The sequence below is a fragment of the Equus quagga genome, chromosome 9 (assembly GCF_021613505.1).
Source record: "Equus quagga isolate Etosha38 chromosome 9, UCLA_HA_Equagga_1.0, whole genome shotgun sequence".
NCBI classification, from domain to species: Eukaryota; Metazoa; Chordata; class Mammalia; order Perissodactyla; family Equidae; genus Equus; species Equus quagga.
This window is the reverse complement of record NC_060275.1, coordinates 109,704,160-109,727,813: the sequence shown is the minus strand read 5'-3', so window position 1 is coordinate 109,727,813 and position 23,654 is coordinate 109,704,160. Positions and strand designations below refer to the sequence as shown.

The 23,654-nt window shown below is 39.9% G+C and overlaps 1 protein-coding gene across 6 annotated transcripts in view; it reads right to left on the bottom strand.

Annotated features, from left to right (window-relative positions):
• DNAH5 (dynein axonemal heavy chain 5) overlaps window positions 1-23,654 on the bottom strand; it is a 266,364-nt gene that overhangs the window by 126,051 nt on the left and 116,659 nt on the right. For all 6 annotated transcript variants that reach the window (XM_046670920.1, XM_046670918.1, XM_046670919.1 and 3 more), the window contains 9 exons: window positions 22,321-22,474; window positions 20,199-20,362; window positions 14,788-14,944; window positions 11,419-11,631; window positions 10,440-10,664; window positions 8,876-9,048; window positions 2,176-2,354; window positions 1,598-1,785; window positions 1,070-1,264 (listed from right to left, as the gene is read on the bottom strand). In XM_046670920.1, the coding sequence (XP_046526876.1) occupies window positions 1,070-1,264; window positions 1,598-1,785; window positions 2,176-2,354; window positions 8,876-9,048; window positions 10,440-10,664; window positions 11,419-11,631; window positions 14,788-14,944; window positions 20,199-20,362; window positions 22,321-22,474 (1,648 nt within the window). The remainder of the gene's footprint in view (window positions 1-1,069; window positions 1,265-1,597; window positions 1,786-2,175; window positions 2,355-8,875; window positions 9,049-10,439; window positions 10,665-11,418; window positions 11,632-14,787; window positions 14,945-20,198; window positions 20,363-22,320; window positions 22,475-23,654) is intronic.

Sequence of the window (23,654 nt, the reverse complement as noted above, 5' to 3'; positions counted from 1 at the left end):
CATAACTGCCTGAGCCAATATCTGATCATAAATCTCTTTATATGTATACATATATATCTTATTCGTTCTACTTCTTTGGAGAATCCTGCCTAATACAAGATTGTAGCACTCATCTTGCTGGAAGCTCTTTCTCCTGCTGACTTTGAGAAAGTAAGTGGCCGTGTTGGGGAATCTCATTTGGCAAAAGAACTGCACACAGCTTGTGGGGACTGAAGGTGGCCTTCTCCAGCTGACAACCAGCAAGAAACTGAATCCCTCAGTCTTACAGCCTCAAGGAACAGAATCCTGCCAACAATCTGAGCGACCTCGGGAGTAAATCTTTCCCCAGTCAAGCATCAGACGAAAACACAGCCCTGGCCAAGACTCAATTGCAGCCCTGTTAGAGTCTAAGCGGAGGAGCAGCCAAGCTGTGCCAGGATTCCTGACCACAGAAACTGTGGAATGAGAAATGTGTATTGTTTTAATCCAGTGAGTTTGCGGTAACACTGTTACACAGCAATAGATAACTAATACAAAAGTAATATATGATTCATTTCATGCCTTTTAACTCTGAAACCATATGATGTCAGAACTTGCTACTATAAACAGTGCAGGAAACTAGCAAGAAAGTTACAACAGACAAAAGATAACTACCAAAGCTTGGCCAAATACCAGAGTGAGCTTGGACGTGAGAAGAGTAAATTGATTGAGAGGTTCATGAAAACCATGAGGACACATAACACACATTATGATGAATGTACAGGTGGGATAAAGAATAAATATTAATATCCATAATTCTTTGGCTCATTAATCAGTTCAGATAGTATCATTTCTATACTGTAAATATTAAATACTTAAAATAAATAAATATTTATTTATTAATAAATATAAATAAATAAATATTAAATACTTAAGAATATTAAATATATTCTGAAAAATATAAAATTATTTTTGTAATGATACAACTTTCTACTTTGTATCAATAAGGTACTTTGTCAACAACCCCAGTCACGATTTTTCAAAACGAGAAAATTTAACTGAACAGAAAAATTAAACATGCGTAAGTACAGAGACCTTCAGAATGTCTCACCTGCTTAGAAAGCTGCTCCTCACACAGTTTGTAGAGTGTGAAAAACTTCCTTGCCAAAACAACGTTATCAATGAAGCCACAACTAGCCAGCTTCACCCTTATGATAATCTGTCGGTCAGGGACCATCATGGCCACGGAGCGGAAGTTAATCTTCAAGTTTTCAGGGAGTTCCTGCCGCCCAGCATAGCCAGGATTCTATGCGAAAATAAAACCCAAGGAGGAATGATACAATCATGGGACAAGCACACACCAACTTAATACTGAAAGATTCATTATGTACATACTACAAATCCGGAATGACAAGCAGAGAATTCATTTACTTATCTCACTCTCCTTTTAAGTGGAGAGACGAAATCATGAGATATTAATATGAGCTTTGTTTAACACTAAAGGCTTTCAAATCAGGCATGAAAATTACAGTCCCAATTTCCACTCATGGAAAATAGGCAACATATGACCAGGAAGATGCATGAAAAGAAGTCTGCGGTAGAAGGCTGAAATTCAGTACCTCTTCGTATGGTTCCTTACCATGGTTAGAAAAAGTCCAAATTCAGGGTTCATAGTCACATTATCTCCATCAGTAAAAACAAAAGATTTTTTATGCTCCTTTTTACATGTCAGAATAATGGAAATTTGCTGGGCTGCAACTGAGAGAACTGGTAGATCGATGCGATTAAATTCATCAAAACAACCCCAAGATCCAGACTGGGCCAGTCCTTAGAAAGGACATTAAATAGAAAATCCAATTAGTATATAATTCTGGAAAGCCAAAGAAAAGGGCATTACGCAGCTGCAAGACAAGCCAGAGACAACTTTGTTCAAAAATAAAATTGAATAGATCACGCATAAAGCACCCCCCAAAATAGCTTGCAATGTGGCGCTTTATCTGTAAACACCCAGCCTGCAGTGATAAAAAAAATTACAAAAGGCAAATGATATTGACATTTGACTCACACAACACTGGTAAGATACAGATTTTCCAAAAAGTTTTAGGTAGTTGAAAAATGATTCTAAAATGTAGCCAATTGCTGAAAAATAAATCCTAACAAGATATTCCACTTTAACTGAAATTTCTCATCAGATAAAAAAATATATATAACCCTCACCTTTAAAAATCCGTCCAAGTCCTCGGAAATCCATCTGGTCCGAACAATTGAAAACCACAACGTATTTCCCAAGACATCGTCCCATGTCTTTGGTAGTTTCTGTTTTGCCTGTTCCTGCAGGTCCAGCGGGGGCTCCCCCCATGCTCATTCCCAGAGCTTGAGCCAATGTGATGTAACACCTTGAATGGTAGAGACATCGCTAGAACCATACCACAGGCATCCAGAAGGTACTTGTGAGACATCACAGTGAACTGAAACCCACGCGAAATTAAAAAACACAATATCCAGGCCACTGTCCCTACATAACATTTCCAAAACTGCATCCTAAAACAAACTTATCCTTATGGATATTAACACTTGGTAAAAAAGTGGTCTATGGTCAAATAAATTTGAGAACTCCTTTTTAAAAAGATTAAACAGATTTTCTTATGATAATATATATTGAGTATCTCCAAGTATGAAAAATAGTACATAGCATTCCAAAACTTATTTGGCAATTTTTCCACAGAAATCTACCAACATCTAAAGAATAGTATTCTGGGAAACAGATTGGGAACCATTAAAGTAGATTAATCCCCTTTTGAATCTGAGTTGATAATCTGACACACTTGGGGACCACTGATCCCACAAGATTTAAACCACACACTGTTAAATAACCACATCTTAAATCTACTTCTGGGAGCATCTACTACACCCGCACATACCATCTGCCCTATGTTACTATATGATATTAAGAAATAAAAATTTTGGTGAGAGAACACAAGAATGCCTACGAAGGAAAAATTTAACCTGATAACTTGCTCAAAATTACTCGTTTCCCTAGCATACCTGGTGACATAAAAGGAGACAATTTATAAAGCGATGCAGTCTAGGGCTTTCTATGGCCAAACTCTAAAGCATTCATCTGGACTTGAAAAAGATTTCAAAGGAAATAAAGTGATTATCCAGCATGGTGGGTGGGCATAAACAGAGAGCACACCAACTGGAGGTCCTCCAGGGTCTCGATTTTATTGGAAAGATGTTCCAGGAAAGGCAAGTAAATGACTCTGCCCTGAATGTGCGTGGAGCCTAGATGCAGAGAAGACCACAGGGGTATCAAATCAAGAGGATGCCTGAGCTCACTTGGACTTTGCCTGTAACCCAAGGGCTTGGTTCTCCTACCGCACTTCTGTTATCCCTTGCAGAACAGTCTCTATGATAACAGCCAACGTGATGTGCTCTACCCCATTATCTCACTTACACCCTAGAGAACCCTGCAGGGAAGCTACTGTTATGTTTCACATTTTACAGATGAGCAGAGAGGCTGACAGAGAGGGAACAACTTTTCTCAGGATCGTGGTGGGAGAGCTGAGACTCCCTGTCTGGCTGCCAGCCCTTGCGCTACCCGGCTCCAGAACACGTCACCCTGTCATGGGAAGGAATTAATCTCCAGGAACTCTGGCCACCTAGCTGCTCTGTCTGGAAAACTCTCCTTATAACTGGAATCATTTGGGTTTATACTTCAACTGAAGGAACAAGTTGTTAAATTGCCTGAACGAAATCATCCCATGTACATCAAGAATGGGCAGGCATGCCAGGAGATTTCTCTCTCCCTTTCTCCGCTACGTGGGGCTTCAGTGTAACCGCTAAGCTGGCACCCAAACCCTCTAGGGCTTGTCTTGCAGAGGCAAGCACGGATCTGCCAGAGCATCTTCATGCCCATGTTTCTGTGATTCTCCCCAGAGTCTACATGTGTGTACCTCGCTCCCTCTCTTCTCTGCTTTCCTTTCCAGTCTCTTTGCTGCTTTCAAAAATGTCATCATTCTTGACGGGGTTTGAACTTTTATGTGATTTAGTCGCCTTTTTGCAGCTCTATTTCAGTTTTTGCCTACCCGCTAGACTGCCGTAAGGCCTCTGCTCTCAGGAACTGGGTCTGTTTCACACCTGTACCCCCAATGACTTGCCGAACCTCTGGCACCTGGTGCTATCTGAACATGGGTTGAATAAATGGCTTGTGCCAGTCCAGCCGTACAATCTTATCTGTTTCCTCTTGTCCCAATAGCTACTGGAATCAGAGACGCAGAATATGACCACAGTGCCAAATGAACAATGACCAACCCCGACGCAGGGCTCATTAGCACTTTCAGCACTAAGTAGTCACAGCACTCTAGGTGCATTTCACCACACATAAACCAGAAGAGCTTTCGGCTCCTATTCTTAAACAGCATAGATTCTAAAATGCTGAAAAACTTTTTAAGGCAGTTATGGTGAACGAATCAGCAAGGTGTTTTTCTTTGTCAAGAACTTGGTTTGGTTATAGATTCTTTGATTACAGAACACACTGAAGGAGAAACGCAAGGAAGGTTGGTAAAGAATGTGTTATCACTGATTAAGAAAAACAATAGTCATAACAACAATAATAATAATAATGACCAACATTTACTCAGTGCCAGGCCCTGTGCTGGGTACAACTTATATTACCACTAGTCTACAAAATGATTCCAAATGAAGAGAATCAGAGAGGTTATGCATTTTGGCCAAGAATACACAGCTGTTAAGGGCAGAGTCCAGTGGCCAACACTCAGGTATATCTCACAGAAGCTGTGAGAATCCATCAGAGAAAGATGCATGTTTGTAGACCTGTCTATATTTCTTATCAAGCAGATAAGATGCCTCTATCAGCCTTTGACTTCTGCTGCCCTCTGTCTAAAGAGACCACAGTAGTAAGAACAATTCCAATCTTCTCTACTTGTTCTCAGAAGTGGAAGGAAGGACTGATCATGAAAAACACCAGAAGCGTGCAGAGAAAGGTGCTATACGTTTTTAGTGTACTATAATGACTATGCTATCATCTAAAATATCTGCAACTCCATCCACATGACATGGAGCTTCCAGATACCATGTTGCCAACATTGTTGAATTTTCTCAGGGCAGTCGGTGAAAGGCTGACAAGACGCCAATGCCTCTGGCCTTTCATTGTTTTTAAGCATTAGTTTTAGTGAGGAATTCTTTTGTAAAAGGGGAGCAAAACTTGCAATGGAACCCAATGGCCAGCAAAACCTGGTAACTCACTTCACCCATAATCAAGTTAGAGAAAAACAAACCAGTGAACAGTTAGGGTGAAACAGGCTGAAACAAACTTCATAATCACCTCCACTTATATACTTATCAAGACCACTTTGCTTTTAAAGTTCTCCAGTTTTTGATACAGAGCAATGTACAAGACAATAAATACAGTGAAAGAATCAAGTTGCAGAGAAGTTTGCATAGTCTGATATCTATACGTAAAAATTAAAAAGATTTTTGACATATATATAAACATGTGACAGAACTCTTCTAGGTAGAGTGAATAAATCACAGGGAGTCCATGCCTCAAAGAGCTGACCTCCTAAAAGAAGGAAATAGATTATTTAAGAACAGGAAACAGGAAACAGGAAAAATAAAGCTGGTTAGGAGGGTAGGGAGTGCGGAGATTGCTGTTTCAAATGTGGTGGGTCCAAAGACCTCACCAAAGTGACATTTAGGCAGAGACCTGAGAGGTGAGGAAGCGAGATATGCCAGTATTGAAGGGAAAAGAGTTCCAGGTCAAGGGAACATCAAGTGCAAGGGCCCTGAGGCAGAAGTGTGCTGGAGCTGCTCAAGGAATAACCAAGGAGAAAGTGGCTGGAGCTGAATGAGGAAGGAGAGACAAAGAAGTCACGGGTGTCAAATCATGCCAGACCCTGTAGGCCAAGGTGAGGACACTGACTTTTACTGTGGGTGAGATGGAAAGATAGTGGAGGAATTAAGGCAAAGGGATGATAGGATACGACTTATATTCCAGTGTCTGAATTCAGAATAGACTGTACAGGGACAATGACAGAGGCAGGGAGAGCAGTTAAAAGTCTATTGCAATAATCCAGGCTAGAGATGACGGTGGCTTAGACTAGTGTCATAACAGCAAAGAGGTGAAAAGTGGCCACACTCTAGATGAATTCTGAAAGTGGTGCTGACCAAACTTGATGATAGATTGCATAATGAGGTGAGAGAGAAAGAAAGCCATCAAGGATGCTCCAAGGATTTTGGCTTGAGCAACTGAAGGATGGAAATGCCATTTGCTAAAATGGAGAAGATGGAAGGAGGGTGAGTTTGTGGGAGACAATCAAATGTGTTAAGTGTGAATTCCCTGTAAGCATCCAAGTAAACATATGGCGTAGGCAAGTGGATGTATGTGTCTGGAGTTCAGGGGAGAAGGCTTAGCTGGGTGCAGAGATTGGGAAGTCAACATCTAGAAGCTATTTAAAGCCACGTGAGATCAACTAAGGAGTGAGTGTAGATGGAGACAAGAAGAGTCCTGGCATGTTCTAGGTTTAGAGGTCAGGAAGATGAAGAGGACCCAGAAGGAGAGGGTACAAAGAGACAACCAGAACAGTGAGCATGGTGTCCTGGAAGCTGAGCGAAGAAAGTGTATCAAAAAGGAGAGAGTGACCAACTGTGCAAATGCTGCTGATGAGACAAGGAAGATGAGAACTAGAAATGACCATTGGATTCAGCAACATGAAGTTCTGGGTGACATCTCACCAGAGAGGGGGAAGAAAGTGGGATAGAGAGAAGAATGACGCCCCCAAAGATATCCACCTTCTACTCTCCAGAACCTGTAAATATGTTACCTTACGTGACTAAAGAGTCTTGCAGATGTAATTAATGTTAACGACCTTGAGATGGGGAGATTATCCTGGATTACCGGGTAGAACGAATTTAATCTCACACGTCCTTAAAAGGGGAAGAGGGAGGCAGAAGAGTGGGCCAGAGACATGAGACAGAAGAAGGAGGAGAGATGGGAAGCATGAAAGGGTCTCAACCCAGCTTTGCTGGCTGTGATGATGGAAGAAGAGGGCCATGAGTCAAGGAATGCTGCAGCCTCCAGAAGTTTGGAACAGCCCTCAGCTGACAGTCAGCAAGAAAACAGGGACGTAGGTCCTGCAACTGCAAGAAGAGGAATTCTGCCAACAACCTGAAAGAGCAGGAAATGAATTCTCCCCTAGAGGCTCCAGGAAGGAGCACAGTCCTACAGACACCTGAAGTCAGCCCAACCAAACAGGCAGCAGACTTCTGACATACGGAACTGTGAAATAAATGATTTGTGTCGTTTAAGCTTCTAAATGTTTGGTAATTTGTTATGGCAGCAATAGAAAACTAACACAGAGGGACTGCCTGGAGTGAATTCAGGGTAAAATAGGTGGAGAGAAATTGTGCTTTTGAGGAGCTTTGATGGGAGCACAGAAATGCGAAGGAAATCGGAGAGTTCACGGTAGGATTTTCTTTCTGGAGGCAATTACAGCATATTTGTACATTGATGAAAATGATCCAGTAGAAAGAGAAAATTGATGATGCTCCCAGAGAGGAAATAACTGTGTTGGTGGACGTGTTGGCCTAGGATGGCAGCACAAAATCTATCCTGAGGACCAGGAGAGAAAGCCGACTGCATGAGGACAGCTGGCTTGGTGAGCAGACATGACCATGGGAAATGAATGTGTGTGCTCTCCTGTGATAGCATCCATCTTCTCAATAAAATAAGAAAGAGGCCTTCGGTAGAGAGAGAGGAAGGGAGGGAAGTGCTGGAGTCTTGAGAAGAAAAAAGGTCTGAAATAACTGCCTAAGCCCCAAGTGTTTCAAGGAATTCTTCACATTTTGTAATTATCCACCTCGCCATTTCAAAACAAAGAGAAAAAACTCCAAAAGGATGTCCAACAGCAGCCAGGAAAAATCATCTTGAACCCAGACATAAGAAGGAATATAAATAGTATGAGGATGCGAAAATGCTAGAGGAAAATGACACACAACAAAATCCTTCATTCTCAGTTGAAAGTGAGCGCGTCATTTAGTATCATGAATGAGCAGAAGGAACAATCTAGCAGTTGACAGCGCTATTACATCAAACTTTTACGTTTGGTCTGATATTTTCAGTCTAATGTATTGCCCAGAGGTTCATTTGCGAAAACGTTGATATTCAGCTTCAGCTTCTACTTAGGCCAAACATTAATTTTAATGCTCAGCCGTTTTGTCCAAATTATGTATTCAATGGATGCCTGAACAGAGCTTATGCAATTGGCTGATCCCACAAAGTTCAAATTTGACTAAGTGAACTACAGAATGATAGCCATGGAAGGACCCTTGGAAATAGTCCAATTCATCTTACAGATGAGGAAACTGAGTCCAGGGAAGTGGCATGGTGGCTCCAGCTAATGCAGTTGGTAAATAACAGGCAGAGGGCAAAACCAAGAACTCCAGATGTCCAGGCCAATGGCCTCCCCATCACTTTTCACCTGCATTGATACTCAATTTTTTTCCTACTAAAAAGCCATCTTAATTGTATTGTCTCTGTAATGACAACAGGTGCCACAGGCCCCAAAGCAGCCCTCAAGACCCACTGCTATTCGCACCTATTGACACATAGCAATTAATTCCCTTTCTTGCCCATTTGATGTCCACTGAGGTCATTTAAACTTTGCCTCTATAAGCCCAAAGGCAAAGGAAGCAATGTCTGTTTCAAACACAAACTTAAATCCCACGTGAAGACACACGTAAAACTAAAAATACTGAATTTCAAAGACTTTGGTATAAAAGAGTTTATAAATCCTAAAGAGACATTAAGCAGAAATCCCCTGAGTAACTGCAGAGAAAAAAAATTTTGGAGGGGCAGGAGGAGAGAGGTTGTGGAATCATAGAATCCTGCCATCACCTGTCTGTGAGCGGAGTTATGACAAGCCTGTCAGTGCAGCCTAAAAATTCATTCTGGTATGTGAAAGCCACGTCGGTGATGTGAATAGTCATCTTGTCAGAATCTTCGTTAAAATAAAATCTGCACTGTTTCAGCCACTCAAAGTCTGTAGGGCTCTTGATATGCATGTGACACTGAAATGCAAAAGGTATATGTTAAAACTGAGATGAGAGTCATTTATGAAATATGTACATTAGCATTCAAGTAGACCGTAACGTGAAGTAAACGGAACTCAAAGACAGCCCAACTAGTTCAGAGATGTCAACTACATCACCATCCAACCCATTCACTTACTGATCAGCAAAAAACATGCTTTAGAAGATATGGGGATGTGAAAATTCAAGAGAAATCTCTAATTGTGCCTCCTAATTTAAAGAGCATGATATATTTTTAATAGTAAGATATTCATTTCTTAGATTCCACCCTTAAATGCCAAATGCCATAGTCCTAACCATGAAATACAGCCTATGAAAAACATGTTTTGGCATACAAAGACAGAACCAAACAATCTCATTAGGAAAAAGGCATCTCTTATGATTACAACAAAGTACACTGTTGGGTTTTTTTAAATCCATTAATTATTTTTCCTAGGATTTGCAGAGGGCCAAAATTTCTAACATCAAAATGGCGGGTTATTGCCCAGCAATGCTTTTGTCTGAATTTTTTAACCAAAATTTTAAGCCACTTTAATCATTTTTCTTTGACAAATAAGAAATCTAAAATTACCCTGAGCCCTTTATTTCTCAGAGGCAAATAGTGTACTTAACTATTAAGAGAGGAGATTAGCACTCAACAGCATGGATGTGCTGCCTTCATTTCCATTACATCAGAACCAGTCTTTCCTAATCTTTTCTACATAATGGGGTGAGACACCATCCAGAAAAGTATTATGAAAATAAGAGCTTCTTGCCTCTTATCTAACGTGGTATTTTATAGTAGAGGACAAATTTCATTTCTTTTCACATTTCCTATTTTCTATAACTATTAAATTCTTGTCCACCCTGTTTTCTTTTAAAGGAAAAAATCTGCACGACACCTGAATGTCACCAACTATATTAGGAAAGACTATTTACAATCAATGACATGAAACGTAGCAAAACTTGTTAAAGATGTGATTTCTCAAAAGCCTTCACGGGAGTACTGAGCGGCTCTAGGAGCAACGTTACTTCTTACTTCTGTAGCAAGAAACTGGTCATCTTCAATTAATAACTAAGAGGAACACAAGACGAATGAAAGCTTTTCAGGATGCTGCATGACATTTTCTCATTAAAAATCATCACATAACGAATTTCAAAATAAAACCTAATTGCCTCAATAACATCTTAACAGAGATCATGGGAATTTGACTGAAATTTCAGCTGAAGACTAGAAAGAAAATCTGACAAACAAGCTCTCATCATGAAGATGACTTTGCCTGAATTTAACCTTTTCTTTGAATTCATTCAAACTAATTCTGGTGGGTAAACACAGACAGGCTCTCATGTTTGCTTCTGTGTATATGCCACAGCATTTAGAAAGCATTTACCAGGTCATCGAAGATATCCCTTTGGTGCACATGAATAGTAATCAAAGTCTCATATTTAACTCGTTCCGTGGAACTCAGATCCTTTGTTGTGATGTCTATCAAGCTATTCAGTAGCTCCAGGAAAGACTGACTGGTTTTCTGCATGATTTTTTTATCAAACTTGGCATTTCTAAGGGCTTCTTCTGAATCCCGTGTCCATATCATTTGAATTCCTAATAATCCCACCTTATGGAAATAAAAGGCTTCATGAGTGTGTATGGCATACAAATATATTTAAATAGAAATTGCAACATAGTGAAAAGTTTTGATTATTATCCAAATGTAAAGTCATCCTTGACCACATCAACTTGATATGTTGCTTCAAAACCTATAGAAACTCTATTCATATTGCTTACCTGACAATTAAATATGTACAGACTCAGGATGTGTTAATAATTTTTTTCTTGTAATTTTAAGTCCTTTATTGTTTAAGTCAAATTTCTCCCTAGATAGATTTTATGTTACTGGCAGGGGAAAAATAAGTCTTAATCCTGCTTTCCCTAAACTAAGACAGGGTTTACACATGTACATACCCACAAAATCTTTATTGATCACATGACTAAGAAAACATCATTTTCTGTATTCTAATGATGAAATATATTTCTAATTTTTCTGGTAAAGCATACACTCAGTGCATTTTTTTGATATGTATACTAAAGACATTCAGTAGGGAAAAAAATTTTAAGTTAAAGAAAATATATCAAATATCTCTGCAATATAAACACATATATATACATATATATGTGTGTGTGTATATGTATATATAACCAAATAATCTATAGTTGAAATCTTTAAACTTATCTATATTTAAAAAATCCTTATAAAAATCTTCATATTGGTCCAGAGTTAAATTATAGTCAGTTGAGTAGTTTACAATAGACAATGTATGAGATCTAAAATGACTATTCTGTGAAAAATACTCCAATTTCAATACACTGACCTGAGCAGGGAAGGAAGTAAGAAATTCAATCAGTTGGAAACCTGTTTCTTGAATAATTGCAGCTGCCTGGCGAATCACAAGATGTAATGAGGACTGAGATTCCTCCAAGAGAGAATTAAGCCAAACTTCCACATTGCCCTCTGCCATCACAGGTTTATTCAATTCAATCGTCTCACCCTCTCGGGAGGAAATTGACAGAATGCGATCATAGATCTATGTTAGAAGCCAAAAGAAATAGCTATATTCATAAAAAGAATGAATCCTCCATTGCCCTCTTGTCAATGTTATCCTTCCCATAGAATGTTAAGTGACAGAATACAAAATAAAAGGGAAAATATGATATCAAATCAATTCCAAAGCAATAAAAAATAGTTATCCATGAAATTGAGAAGAGAATACTAAATCAATTCTAAACAGTCTATACTTGAGAGGGAAAATTTGTTTTCTAGGAGAAATATTCAATACAAACGTGATGATCAAAAGATCTCTAAACTTTCCCAAATGAAATGGGACTCTCTAAGAGCCTGTCATCCATATCACAAGCTTATCAAGTTGACATCAGCAATGACCGGGCCAATGTGATCAATGCAAACACCTTACGAGGTAATTCCGATTCTGTACTAAACAGGGTGCTCTTGACAGGAGCTCTTGGTTGCACGTAATGTCTTCTAATTCTAACCCAGCTCCAAATCTGGTCATTTCACTTCAGTTTCCATGCAGTAAGGCATAAGGAGAACAGCATGGTATTTGAAGTTCTAAAACATGGGTTCAAATGAGGCTCTGCAATTCACTGACGGTGATGGAGGACACATCTCTGAGACTAGGTTTCCTACCTCTAATTAACCCCTAAAAATCATTCCTGTTTACTTCCCTATCCACCTCACAGTCTGTCCACACCAACTAAACAAAATAACGCAAACCATAAAGTAAATACAAATGTTTCTGGTTGTTTTTGTTTTTCAGTAAGTGAAAGATTGTTCCCTTGGGCTCAGATTTAGTCCTGTATTAACTAACCACTCCTTAGTTGTAGACAGAAGTGGTCTCCCAAGAAGCAAACTGATCTGAAGCTTCAGGGCTCCTCACCTGCACAGATCCTTCTAGGTCCTGAACATAAATTTGTATTTATAATTTTATAAGACTTAGGACACACAACATCAAGATCTGCCCCTGGTTGTAAAAACCTTATGGCAAGAATAACAACAACAAAAAGCAATGGTATTTTAAGAAGTCATTGCTATGAATAGAGTCTAAAAACAAGGATGTTTAAATTATATTCCATGTAAAACGAGAGTAGGAAGCTTCACTGGAGGACCGTGAAGGCCCGGTGCCATCACAGAAGGACGCGAGCAAACAGCAGGAAGAACTTCCTGGCTGATTCAATCCCCACTTTCAACCCACATGTCAAGTAGATCTACAGGAAACATTGATTCTAAACCATTAGAATCCACACTGTCTTCCCTTCGTCAAGGCTTTGTTGTAGCGGCTCAGCCTTTTCCAACCTGACTTTGCAATCACTTCTGACACTGGTTACCTTGCTGCCTTCTATTCCAACTCCTACACTGAGCCAGACAATCTTTCTGAAACATGAATCAGGTCACTGCCCTGCCGAAAAACCTCCCATGCCTTTTGTCCCATTTACAATGAAGTAGAATTCTATAGTATGATGCACTTGGCCTTTTGGAATCTGGTCCATGCCTCCTTCTCCCTTTGCTCATCCCTCCCTGTTGTGGGTTAAAATGTGTGCCCAAAAAATATATGTTGAAGTCCTAAGCCCTGATACCAGTGAATATGACCTTATTTGGAAACAGAGTCTTTACAGATAGTATCAAGTTAAGATGACGTCATACTGGATGAGGGCGGACCCTAATCCAATGACTGGTGCCCTTATAAGAAGAAAGAAATTTAGACACAAAGACGCAGACACACAGGGTGAAGGTCGTGCGAAGACAAAAGCAGGGATCGAAGTGATGTGTCTACAAGCCAAGGAACACCAAGGATTGCCGACTGCCACCAGAAACTAGGAGAGGGGCATGGAACAGATTTCTCCTCCAATCCTCCAGTAGGAAACAACGCTGCCAACACCTTAGTTCAGACTTCTAGCCTCCAGAACTGTGAAAGACTACATTTCTGTTGTTTTCACCCAGAGTGGTCCCTAGGAAACCAATACATTCCCTCACATAGCCACACTTCTGACCTCCTAGCTGCCCACAACTCCAGGCCCTTGCACATGCCCCTCCTTCTGACGGGACCATGCGTCTCTTCTCTCCCTGCCTGGTTATGTTCCACTCACCTTCAAAACTCAGTTCAACACCACATTCTCCAGCAGGGAGGCTTCTCTTACACCCCTTACACCCAGGGTGGGGCTCCCCGATGGGCATTCCCACGCTCCTTGTGCATAATACGAGCACAGCAAGTCCAAAATTACCAAGAGTTTATTTACCAAATTTCTCTTGAATGCTGTGCTGCATAAAAACGACTTTAGTTTGATTATGATATATTCTTCCTTGGAACCTCAAGACTGGCCTAATGCCTGGCACAGAGCAATGGGCTTGAACTTAAATGACTGTCTTTTAATTGCTTACAATGGAATAGCTCTACCACTGCACTAATTGCACTCTCTGGACTCCACGAGAGCACAGGTTCCATGAGGATGGTATACTGCCATTGTTAAGCATGGCATCTGGTACGTGGTAGTTGCTCAACAAACACAAATTGCATGCTAGGATGAATAAATGAATGATACCAAGGGTTTGTATGGAGCTCCAGAGGGGAACTGGATATACTATCAAACCGGAAGGGTCACTTAACTAGGGAATTTTGAGTAAAGGGATGGATTAGACAATATCTTCTGGCAGCTGTGCAAATGGAGTCTTCCTCACATTGAATGATCTTTTTTGGGTCCCATACAACTCCATGATTCTAGAAACTTCTTCAGAGTGTTTAAAAAAAGAAGTATCAATCATGCATGATGAAAAACAGGGAAGACCATCATGCCAAAAACTCCTGAAGCCTAAAACAATCTAATCACTGTGGCAATTCTGTTTAGTCAAGGCACTATTTTATGAGCAAATGGTTTGTTTTGTTGAATTTCTGAACAGCTAACTTGGCATGTAAAACCATGAATGCTACATACAGTGCATTCCTAACCATATTTAAACTATTTGTTATTCAAATCAACGCTTTGACTATTAAGAAATCACATAGTTCTGAAGGAAAATTGGGCCCGAAAGTTTGGTTTTAGCCACTGGCTGAGAGTTCATGGGCAGGAAAGTAATCCTTTGTAAACACAATATTAGAGAGCTATTTAATAAAGACAGCTGAGATTCTAAGATACGGTAATTGCTGACCAGCAATTAGAATCAGGCAAACCTTTTCATGGAACTTGACAGTTTTAATGTTGTCAAACACATTCAGCAAATGGGCTTGTATAGTGTGCGTGTCTGATGCCTGACCCAGAATCTCCAGAAGGGCAGGGTCGGAGACAAAGAAGAACCGAGGAAAGCAAAGACGTTTCTTCTCCAAGTATCTAAGTGGGGAGGAAAAAGAAAACTTTATAAAAACACAAAACAGTCCTTTCTAGAAATAAATTAATCTGGATGGGAAAAGGGGGAAAGATTTTGAGACAATTTGATTTTCTCTCATACTATTCAACTTTTTTGTTTCGTTTTGTTGCTAATTTTGCCAAGTAGCCTTCCATTTTCTGGTGGGGAAACAATTCTTTTTCCAGAATTAGAGAATTTCTTCATTTTTCACAAGTGTGATGCATACATTTGACAGGTATACATTTGACTTAATCTGGAAAATCTTGTCTTTTCTTTGTAGAGAACAGAAAAAATACACCCAGGGAGTTGTTTTATTTTGTTTGCAAACACAGTGCTGTGTCAGCTAATGGCTGCATCTCATCCATGGACTTGTATCGTAAAAGAATCCAATGAGGGGCCAGCCCTGTGGCATAGTGGTTAAGTTCAGCACATTCCACTTTGGCAGCCTGGGTTTGCGGGTTCAGATTCCGGGTATGGACCTACACCACTCGTCAGCCACACTGTGGTGGCAACCCACATACAAAATAGAGGAAGACTGGCATAGATGTTAACTCAGAGTGACTCTTCCCCAGCAAAAAAATGAGGAGGATTGGGAACAGATGTTAGCTTGGTGCTAATCTTCCTCAAGAAAAAAAAAAAAAAGAATCCAGTGAATCTATAAACTGAAGCAGAAGAAAGATCTAGCTATGAATGAGCTACATGCAATGACCCTGGCATTGTTCTTGGCCTCCAGGAGTGACCAAAACCCAGTGAATGTTCCTATCATTGCCCTGCTTTCAACGGCACTTTTGCTTCTGTATTTCCTTTATTTTATGGTGATTCCTTATGTGATGGATATATTCTTTCTGTTATTCTCAAAACTGTATCTCTGTATGTTCATTTTCTATCACATTTTGATATACTAATTAATGCAGTTTAAATTGCAATTTCTTTTTGAAATCTTATCAGAAATCCATTTTAAATTTTGTCTTTGTGTTTCACTTCTATTCCTTCCCTATCATTTGTATTATTTATTTGTTCCCTGTGTAAAATTATGGGGGAAATATTTTTATTTCATAGAAGTAGAATTCTCTTTGTAGGAAAATAGAGTGTACGAAAAGACTACGTGGATCAGAAGCTGAGCCAGGAGGCAATCTCCAAGGGCAGTCATGGGGAACTCTGGACGGTCCATATTCAGTCAACTGCTGGACTTTTATTTTGTTGTGGGATGTCCAGGATGAGAGGGAGAGTGAAATTCCTTTTTTCAGAGGTTGAACGAGGCAAAGTAAGGAAGGAGAGGTTCGTGGTAAGTGAGGAACTTGGGGAAGAAACGGGCATGTCTAAAGTGATGATAACGGATGAGCTTTGCTGTTTGTGCTGTAATCTTCCTCTCCAGCTCTCACTGGATATTCAGTAAAACAGACATGGCAAGCTATCATTGTGGCCAGTGGGTTTTTCACTTTGGGCACGTGACAAACCACAAAATCAGACCTTAAAGAGGTGGAAGGAAAAGAGCAGAGGCTGCCCAAAGACTCTTTTCTTACATCTTCCTGCATTTCTCTTAAAGTCTTACTTTTATGCTCATAATGTTTTATTTTGCTTGTTTTAACTTTTTACTTTTCTTAATTTAAATATGCCAATTTATTTTAAATATCCCAATCCATCTTATTTGTATAACTTTCATTTTCATTCTTTATTGAGACTAATTCCTATCGCTTACCTGTTGCCCTCTTCACCGTAGCCTAGTCTAATTCTGGTGAGAACAGGTAAAGTTTTCCATGCAGTTAGACCAGGATGGAAGGGGGCACGTGCAATGTGACAACCAACCCTCTATGATGGAGGAGGGAAGACAGCTTATTCCTGAGCTGTGGGAAGACCCTTCCTGTCGATGCACATCCTCATCAGCCCATTGTTTTTGTGTAAGCATTAGTACTCATGTGCTTACTCAAGTACTCAAGGGCTTACACATTTTGGCTCATAAACTCCTCTTTGTAACAGAATCAAAAGCCAAGGAAAGCTCAGTAAAAGCTGTGAATAATTTTAGAGTAGAATTTTTCTCTTAGGAGTAATAAAGTAATGCCAAAATGTCAAATGATAAAGCAGAATATGTCCATGATAGAAAGAAATAAGGAGAAAAGAGAACAATTGAGGAGGGTGCTTGTGTGTGCATGTGTGTATATGGGTAGGCGGGCATGTATGGGTGAGTGGGTATCTACGGTGGTAAGTGGAAGAGAAGGAAGGGAGGGAAAAGTAACAAAGCTAGCTGTAGGTGGACCAGTGGTATGATTCCTCAGCAAGTTTCTCAGTGGTAATTGAATCCTGCACGATGTCCCAACGATCCAGGCCCCTCAGTCTTTCATCTTGAACAGCCCTGGGAATATGGATCCTCTCTAATTCCTTTCTTCTTTCCCTCTGGCCTGAGCCTGGTGGTAGACTGCACAGCCACCATGCCAGGGCTACATCTAAGAACCTTCAGCGGTGCCTGCAACACAGTTGGTCGTGCTAAACAATCATTATGGTTACAAAGAAAGGCACAGCATCAACCATTTGAAAACAAAAATCTTTACTTTTGTCAAATGTTCTTCAACAGATAATTGATTCAATAATTTTATAAAACACATCAAATCATTAATACCTGAGAGTCTATTTTTCTGAAAAATTCATGCTGGAGGATTCACTTGCAAGTGGTTTTGCTTTAGACATTTAAAGGATGCTTTACTGATATTTTAATTGACTATGATCATGATGTTTAATAATGCCTGCTTAAGGACAATTTTCCAAAGGAAAAGTATTAGCATAGCCCATAGCATAGGCTTTGGGGAGAGTGACCTTGCAAATATTTGCTAAGGAAAACTTTGACCCTACCCCTAGCTCCTGCTGATCCTGTCTCTGTATGCAGTGGAGTAGACATCCATTTAGGCATGGTCTTGTTTAAGCTCTTCAACTCTCCTAAAAGTATACCAACTTCGTCTCCACAACTGAATGCCAAAGACCATGGATTTGTCATTGACCAGAGAGCAGACTGTCAACACTCTAGACTCTTGTCGGGGTTTAGTCTACCACATTTAATGCTGCCCAATGCCTTCCGCTAACTTGGATATGACAATGACATTCAGGAAGCAGTTTCTGTGGAGGATGCAGTGACTCCGTTCCCTCATTTCCCTGGATCAAGCCATTCATCAGGAAGACTCATGATTGACTCACACCGTGCTGAGAAAGTAGGTGAGGATTCTGTTCAATATTCCCTTTTAAGAGGATGCACAATAGAACTTCCTCCAATGCATCAAGGCAAAAAAAAATACTGTTTTCCTGAGCAACTGATACATTTTATCATATGGATCCTACGAATGTTTTACCAAATCATGCGTCGCTATTTGCTTTGGTCCCCAGGAAGGGCCTTTGGTCTCTGAATCTAAGGTCCATTTATAGCTTTTCTCTGAGTCAAATTTACCATCTGAGTTTATTAGCCCTTATTTTCCTTTGACCTTAATTTTCTCATGACTTCATTTTATTTTCTTAAAGATTGGCCCTGAGCTAACATCTTTTGCCAGTCTTTTTTTTTTTCCTTCTTCTCCCCAAAGCTCCCCAGTACATAGGTGTATATTCTAGATATAGGTCCTTCTTGTTGTGCTATGTGGGATGCCATCTCAGTATGGCCTGATGAGTGGTGCTATGTCCACACCCAGGATCCAAACCAGCAAAACCCTGGGCCCCAAAGCGGAGCACATGAACTTAACCACTCAGCCACGGGGCCAGCCCCTTTATTATTTTTCAGCAGCTATCTCAAAACTTTCTTTTGCTCAGCCAAGAATAAGTAAGTAAACCATATTACTTACATGTTATCATACAGGTGTTTCCTTTTTTATCAGCTTAGTAACCCTTTTGTTCAAGTTTGAGCAACTCCTCTATTTCTTCGCAGAGATTCTCTCAAAGAGTATTTAACCATCACCCACGTCTATAAGCACAGCCTGGCTGAGGTGACCCAGGTTCCTCAGTGCACAGGAAAGCTGACTATTCACAGAACACTATTATAGGTAATAAGGAGATGGGGAGATCTGTCTGGGGAAAGGTCATCCATCTTCCAGAGTTGGCCAAGGAGACATCACTGTTTAGTTTGAGTTAAATGCTCAAAATACATGGCATGTCATAAGTGTCAATGTACATCCCAGCACAGTTATTATCCATGATGCTCCTCCAACCCACAACTACAGATAATTGTGATGGCTAATTTTATATGTCAACTTGGCCAGGCCATGGTACCCAGATATTTGGGCAAACACTGTTCTAGATGTTTCTGTGAAGGTATTTGTTTACATGAGATTAACATTTAAATAAGTAGACTTTTGAGTAAAGCAGATTACCCTCCATGATGTGGATGGGCCTCATCCAATCAGTTGAAGACTTTAATTTAAAAAAAAGACTGATCTCCGTAGAAGAAGAGGGAGTTCTGCCAGGAGACTGCCTTCGGGCTTAAACTACAATCGTGTCAACTCTTCCCTGGGTCTCCAGCCTGCCAGCCTACCCTCAGATTTGAACTTGCCAGTCTCCACAGTCACATACCTATCTATCTTTCTCTCGCTTACTCTCTCTCTCTATATATACATATAACTTACCCCAAATTTCTCCATACATACTGACTATTCTAAAGAGATTAACAATTTAGATGGGGCAATATTTAAAAGCATGTATAGATAACTGTTTTTAGAAAACTATTGTTTAATATATTTCTACTTTCACAATTTTATCTTGACTAGCCAAAGGGAAAAAAAGAAAAATATTTCTTATTTATACATAAGTGTGTATGTGTGTCTGTATATCTGTGTGTCTATGTCTGTGTATATCGACAGATATCATACAGACTCTCATTTCTGTATAGTCTGGATACCTGTGTATACTACACACTGTTTCATATTGTTTTTGGTTGAGTATAATGAAATATTTTGGTTCTTCAGATGTTTATCCAAGAAGGTATATCAGAAAAAGAGGTATATTAATTTTAAAATGCTAGGACTGTATGAGAATGTTTGCAAAATCTCGTCCCAGTGATGGAAGCAGCCTAAGCCCTGTGGTCCAACATCAGGGCAAATCTGGTAAGTGCCTGGAGAGAATACAAGGCTCCAAACCATGAGTTTTATCCATGCAATAATGTTAGACACGAATTAAGTCTTAGCAAAAGAAAACCAATTTGACTAATGCCAGCTGGTCTCTCAGGTCATCTCTAGGGTGCTAGGAGAGCCTTCACAGAGCCAGTGAACTTACCCTGTAAGGGATTTCTGGCACATTTCCAACTGTTCCAGCAGGTGTGGTAATAGCTGCCCCATAGTCTCATCTCCAACACAGCACTGAACCACATTTGGCATTTCGTGCGCACGACTCATGATTTTCACCCAAGACTTATCTATGTTGGAAAAGCGCTTGGCTTCCTGTGAGAACAAGGTAACAAAGCACACTTGGACGCGTCTGTGATCTTGAGGACAGAGCATCTCACATACCCCCCGCTGAGGCCAGAGTTGGCCCAGTCTGGACACCCCAGCCATATACACTGAATGTCACATTTGTTCCATTTCAATTCTTGTGCCTTTTGCACCATACCACTCCTGTTCTTAAATAAGAATCTTTAGCTCACCCTGGTACCCCCATTATGTTAACTAAAAACAAGAAACAGATACAAAAATAATAATACAACATGAGATAATTTGGGAGGAAAGGACACTCCCAATTGTTTTCACCAGTTATCTCTAAATGAAATGAATTTTAACGTTTTTCAAGTTTCCTACACAAGCATTGAATTGTTTGTGTATTTAGAATATAAAACAAACATTTAAAAGTAAAATACAGGAGGGTCAGCCTGTTCGCATAGTGGTTAAGTTCTCACTCTCCACTTCAGCCACCTGGGTTCACAGGTTCGGATCCCAGGCATGGACAGACATTTGTCATCCATGCTGTGGGGGCATCCCACATACAAAATAGAGGAAGATTGGCACAGATGTTAGCTCAGGGTTAATCTTCCTCAAGTGAAAAAAGAGGAGGACTGGCAACCGATGTTGGTTCAGGGCGAATCTTCCTCAGGAAAAAAAAAAAATGATACAAAATTACTTATAGTATAAACCTAATATTGCAAAATTTTTAAAAATATATTTTTTGCAGAAAAAAGGAAAATACACAGACTATTTTGAGAGAGTAGGATATTTTCTTCCTTAGTCACCTTCTTCCTGACAGATATTTTCTCCCTTAAAACTTTCTAGGAGCCAGCCCAGGTTGTCTAGTGGTTAAGCTCGGCACATTCCACTTTAGCAGCCTGGGTTCAGTTTCCAGGCGCAGACCTACACCACTTTATCAGTAGCCATGCTGTGATGGCAGCTCACATACAAAATAGAGGAAGATTGGCAACAGATGTTAGCTCAGAGCAAATCTTCCTCAGCAAAACAAAAAACTTCCTGAATTTTACCAATGAGCACATGCTATTAAATAGGAGAGCACAAAATCTCATCCAGCTCCTTCAATACTGTTAAAGTTTCCATTATGAAGTCCAATTTGAGATTCTTCTCTACCCATCACGAAGAAAAACACACCCAAATATAAAAAGCAAAAATGAATAAATAAATACTTAAAATTTTAGTGTATTGATACATTTCACTGGTGACCAAAAAATAAAAAGGGTAACATTTCTGTCCTCTGTAATTAAATTGAAAACTAACCAAAGAGAAAGCTAGGAAATGTAAGTGAAAAGAATGTTCAACATAATCATGCTTCTAAAACTCAAATATATTGACGTTATAATTTTGCAAACAATTTAAGGTAATTGAACAAGAATCCTTGAGATTTGGTAAAAATGTTTTTCTAAAAGAATCTCAAAATACACTCCATATATACCTAGTGTGATAATTACAATTTGATGAGAAAAACATACTCAACATGTTGAGAAAAGGCCCTTTTCGGTTTGGAGCTTTTTTCCCACAGATTACCACCCCTCAATTTTACGGTAGAGATATAATTGCGTATATTGTATAGCGCGAGTTATTTCAAACTGTCAATAGTAGAACAAATTATCGTCAAGATAACTACTCCATAATTCTACACTATTCCAAATTCTACCTGCAAATTATCTGAAGGAGGATCTCAATTATGCAAGCTTTCATTTTGTTTTTTTAACCCTCTGTTTCCTATAAAGCCTCACAGAATTGTAGCATTCTTACTCTGATTTTCACCCCTTCTTTGTACTCTCTCTCTTTGAAGAACACTTCAACAACAACAACAAAAAGATTGGAGGGGGCTGGCTTACTAGAAGCTGAAACGTTGCTGCATTTTTAAAGGAATTATCAGCTATTAGATACTTCTCTAAGTTAAAAACCTGACAAAATCTTAAAGAAAATTCTGAAACCTTGGGAAGTTGTTTGGCAATGTCTCCTCCCACAAAGACGGCTTCTAAGTAGACCCACAAGTTTTGCACCATCATCCAGTTCTCGATGATGTCTGTGGAGTTAGAAAGGTACTGAACCCATTTTTGAATCTGGGCTTTGAACGGCGTATTGTACCTAAAATGAGAAACAGTTTCAGCATTTGTTCTTTCGGTGTTTTGTTTTTATTTTTGTTGTTTCCAAACGAAAAAGATTTTTTTAATCCTAATTTTTACCTGTTTCTTCACAACTTAGATTTTGTTGCTGCCTTTTAAAATGATGCTACCAAGTGATTAATTCGCCACCATTTATTGTCAGACTAACGTTTTGATCTAGAACATAGAGAGGTGGGAGATGTGTTATCTAAGGAGCAGATCAGGCATTAGACTTGACTTGACCCAGCTGCCGGAGTAATATAATTCAGGTCATTGTTGCTACCACCACGAGAATAGTATTCTGTCTACTGAGCTTCTGTGCCTGTTCCATGGAGTCTCTGGTTTTTCATATAACATAGAGCAATTAGAGCCATTGGTGGTGGCCAAACAACTAATTCAATTTCCAAATGTGATAATACCTGGAATATCTCATTAGCCTCCTCTCTTCCTGGTCTCTTTCCAACTCCCGCCCCACTGAACTCCAACCCACTCATGTCTATGTGTGTATGTGTGTGAGGGCTTATGCATGTTGCCTATAAACCCTGATAGCCACTGTTCTGCCTCTCCCATAGTTAATCTATCTTCCCCTTTTTCCTCTTGAAGCAGAAACCGACAGTGGCCTCCCAATGTCTTCTTCTCCTTCTTCTTTAGATGTCATTTCTACCTGGATACGTAGCTGCCCAGTTAAAATATAGAATTTCCCAGCTTCTTTTGCAGCCATGTACAGTCCCAGGACTGGGTTCCACATCAAGAGTTCTCCGCCTTAGCTACACATTGGAATCATCCAGCAAACATTAAAAACTTCCAATGTCTGCCTGTGTCTCACCCCCAGAGACTCCGTTTCAATCAGTCTGGGCTGTGGCCCTGGGGCCGGGATTTTTGAAAGTTCCCTAGACGTGTCTAGTGTGTAGCCGAAGCTGAGAACCACTCTTCTAGAAGAGAAGTGAGCGGATGGAAGGGATAGTGTGGACGGGAGGAGAGGGGCCACAGAAAATCAGCCACGCAAAGCTTGGGCCCCTGATGACGTGGAGGAGCCCCCACTCCAACCTGAACCCTCGACCTTGGGAGTTTTTTTACATGAGAGAGACAGAAAGTTCAGTCTTGTTTGTGCTTCTGTTACTTGCAGACAAACTTAATCCTGGACGATTATACTGCCTGGCATT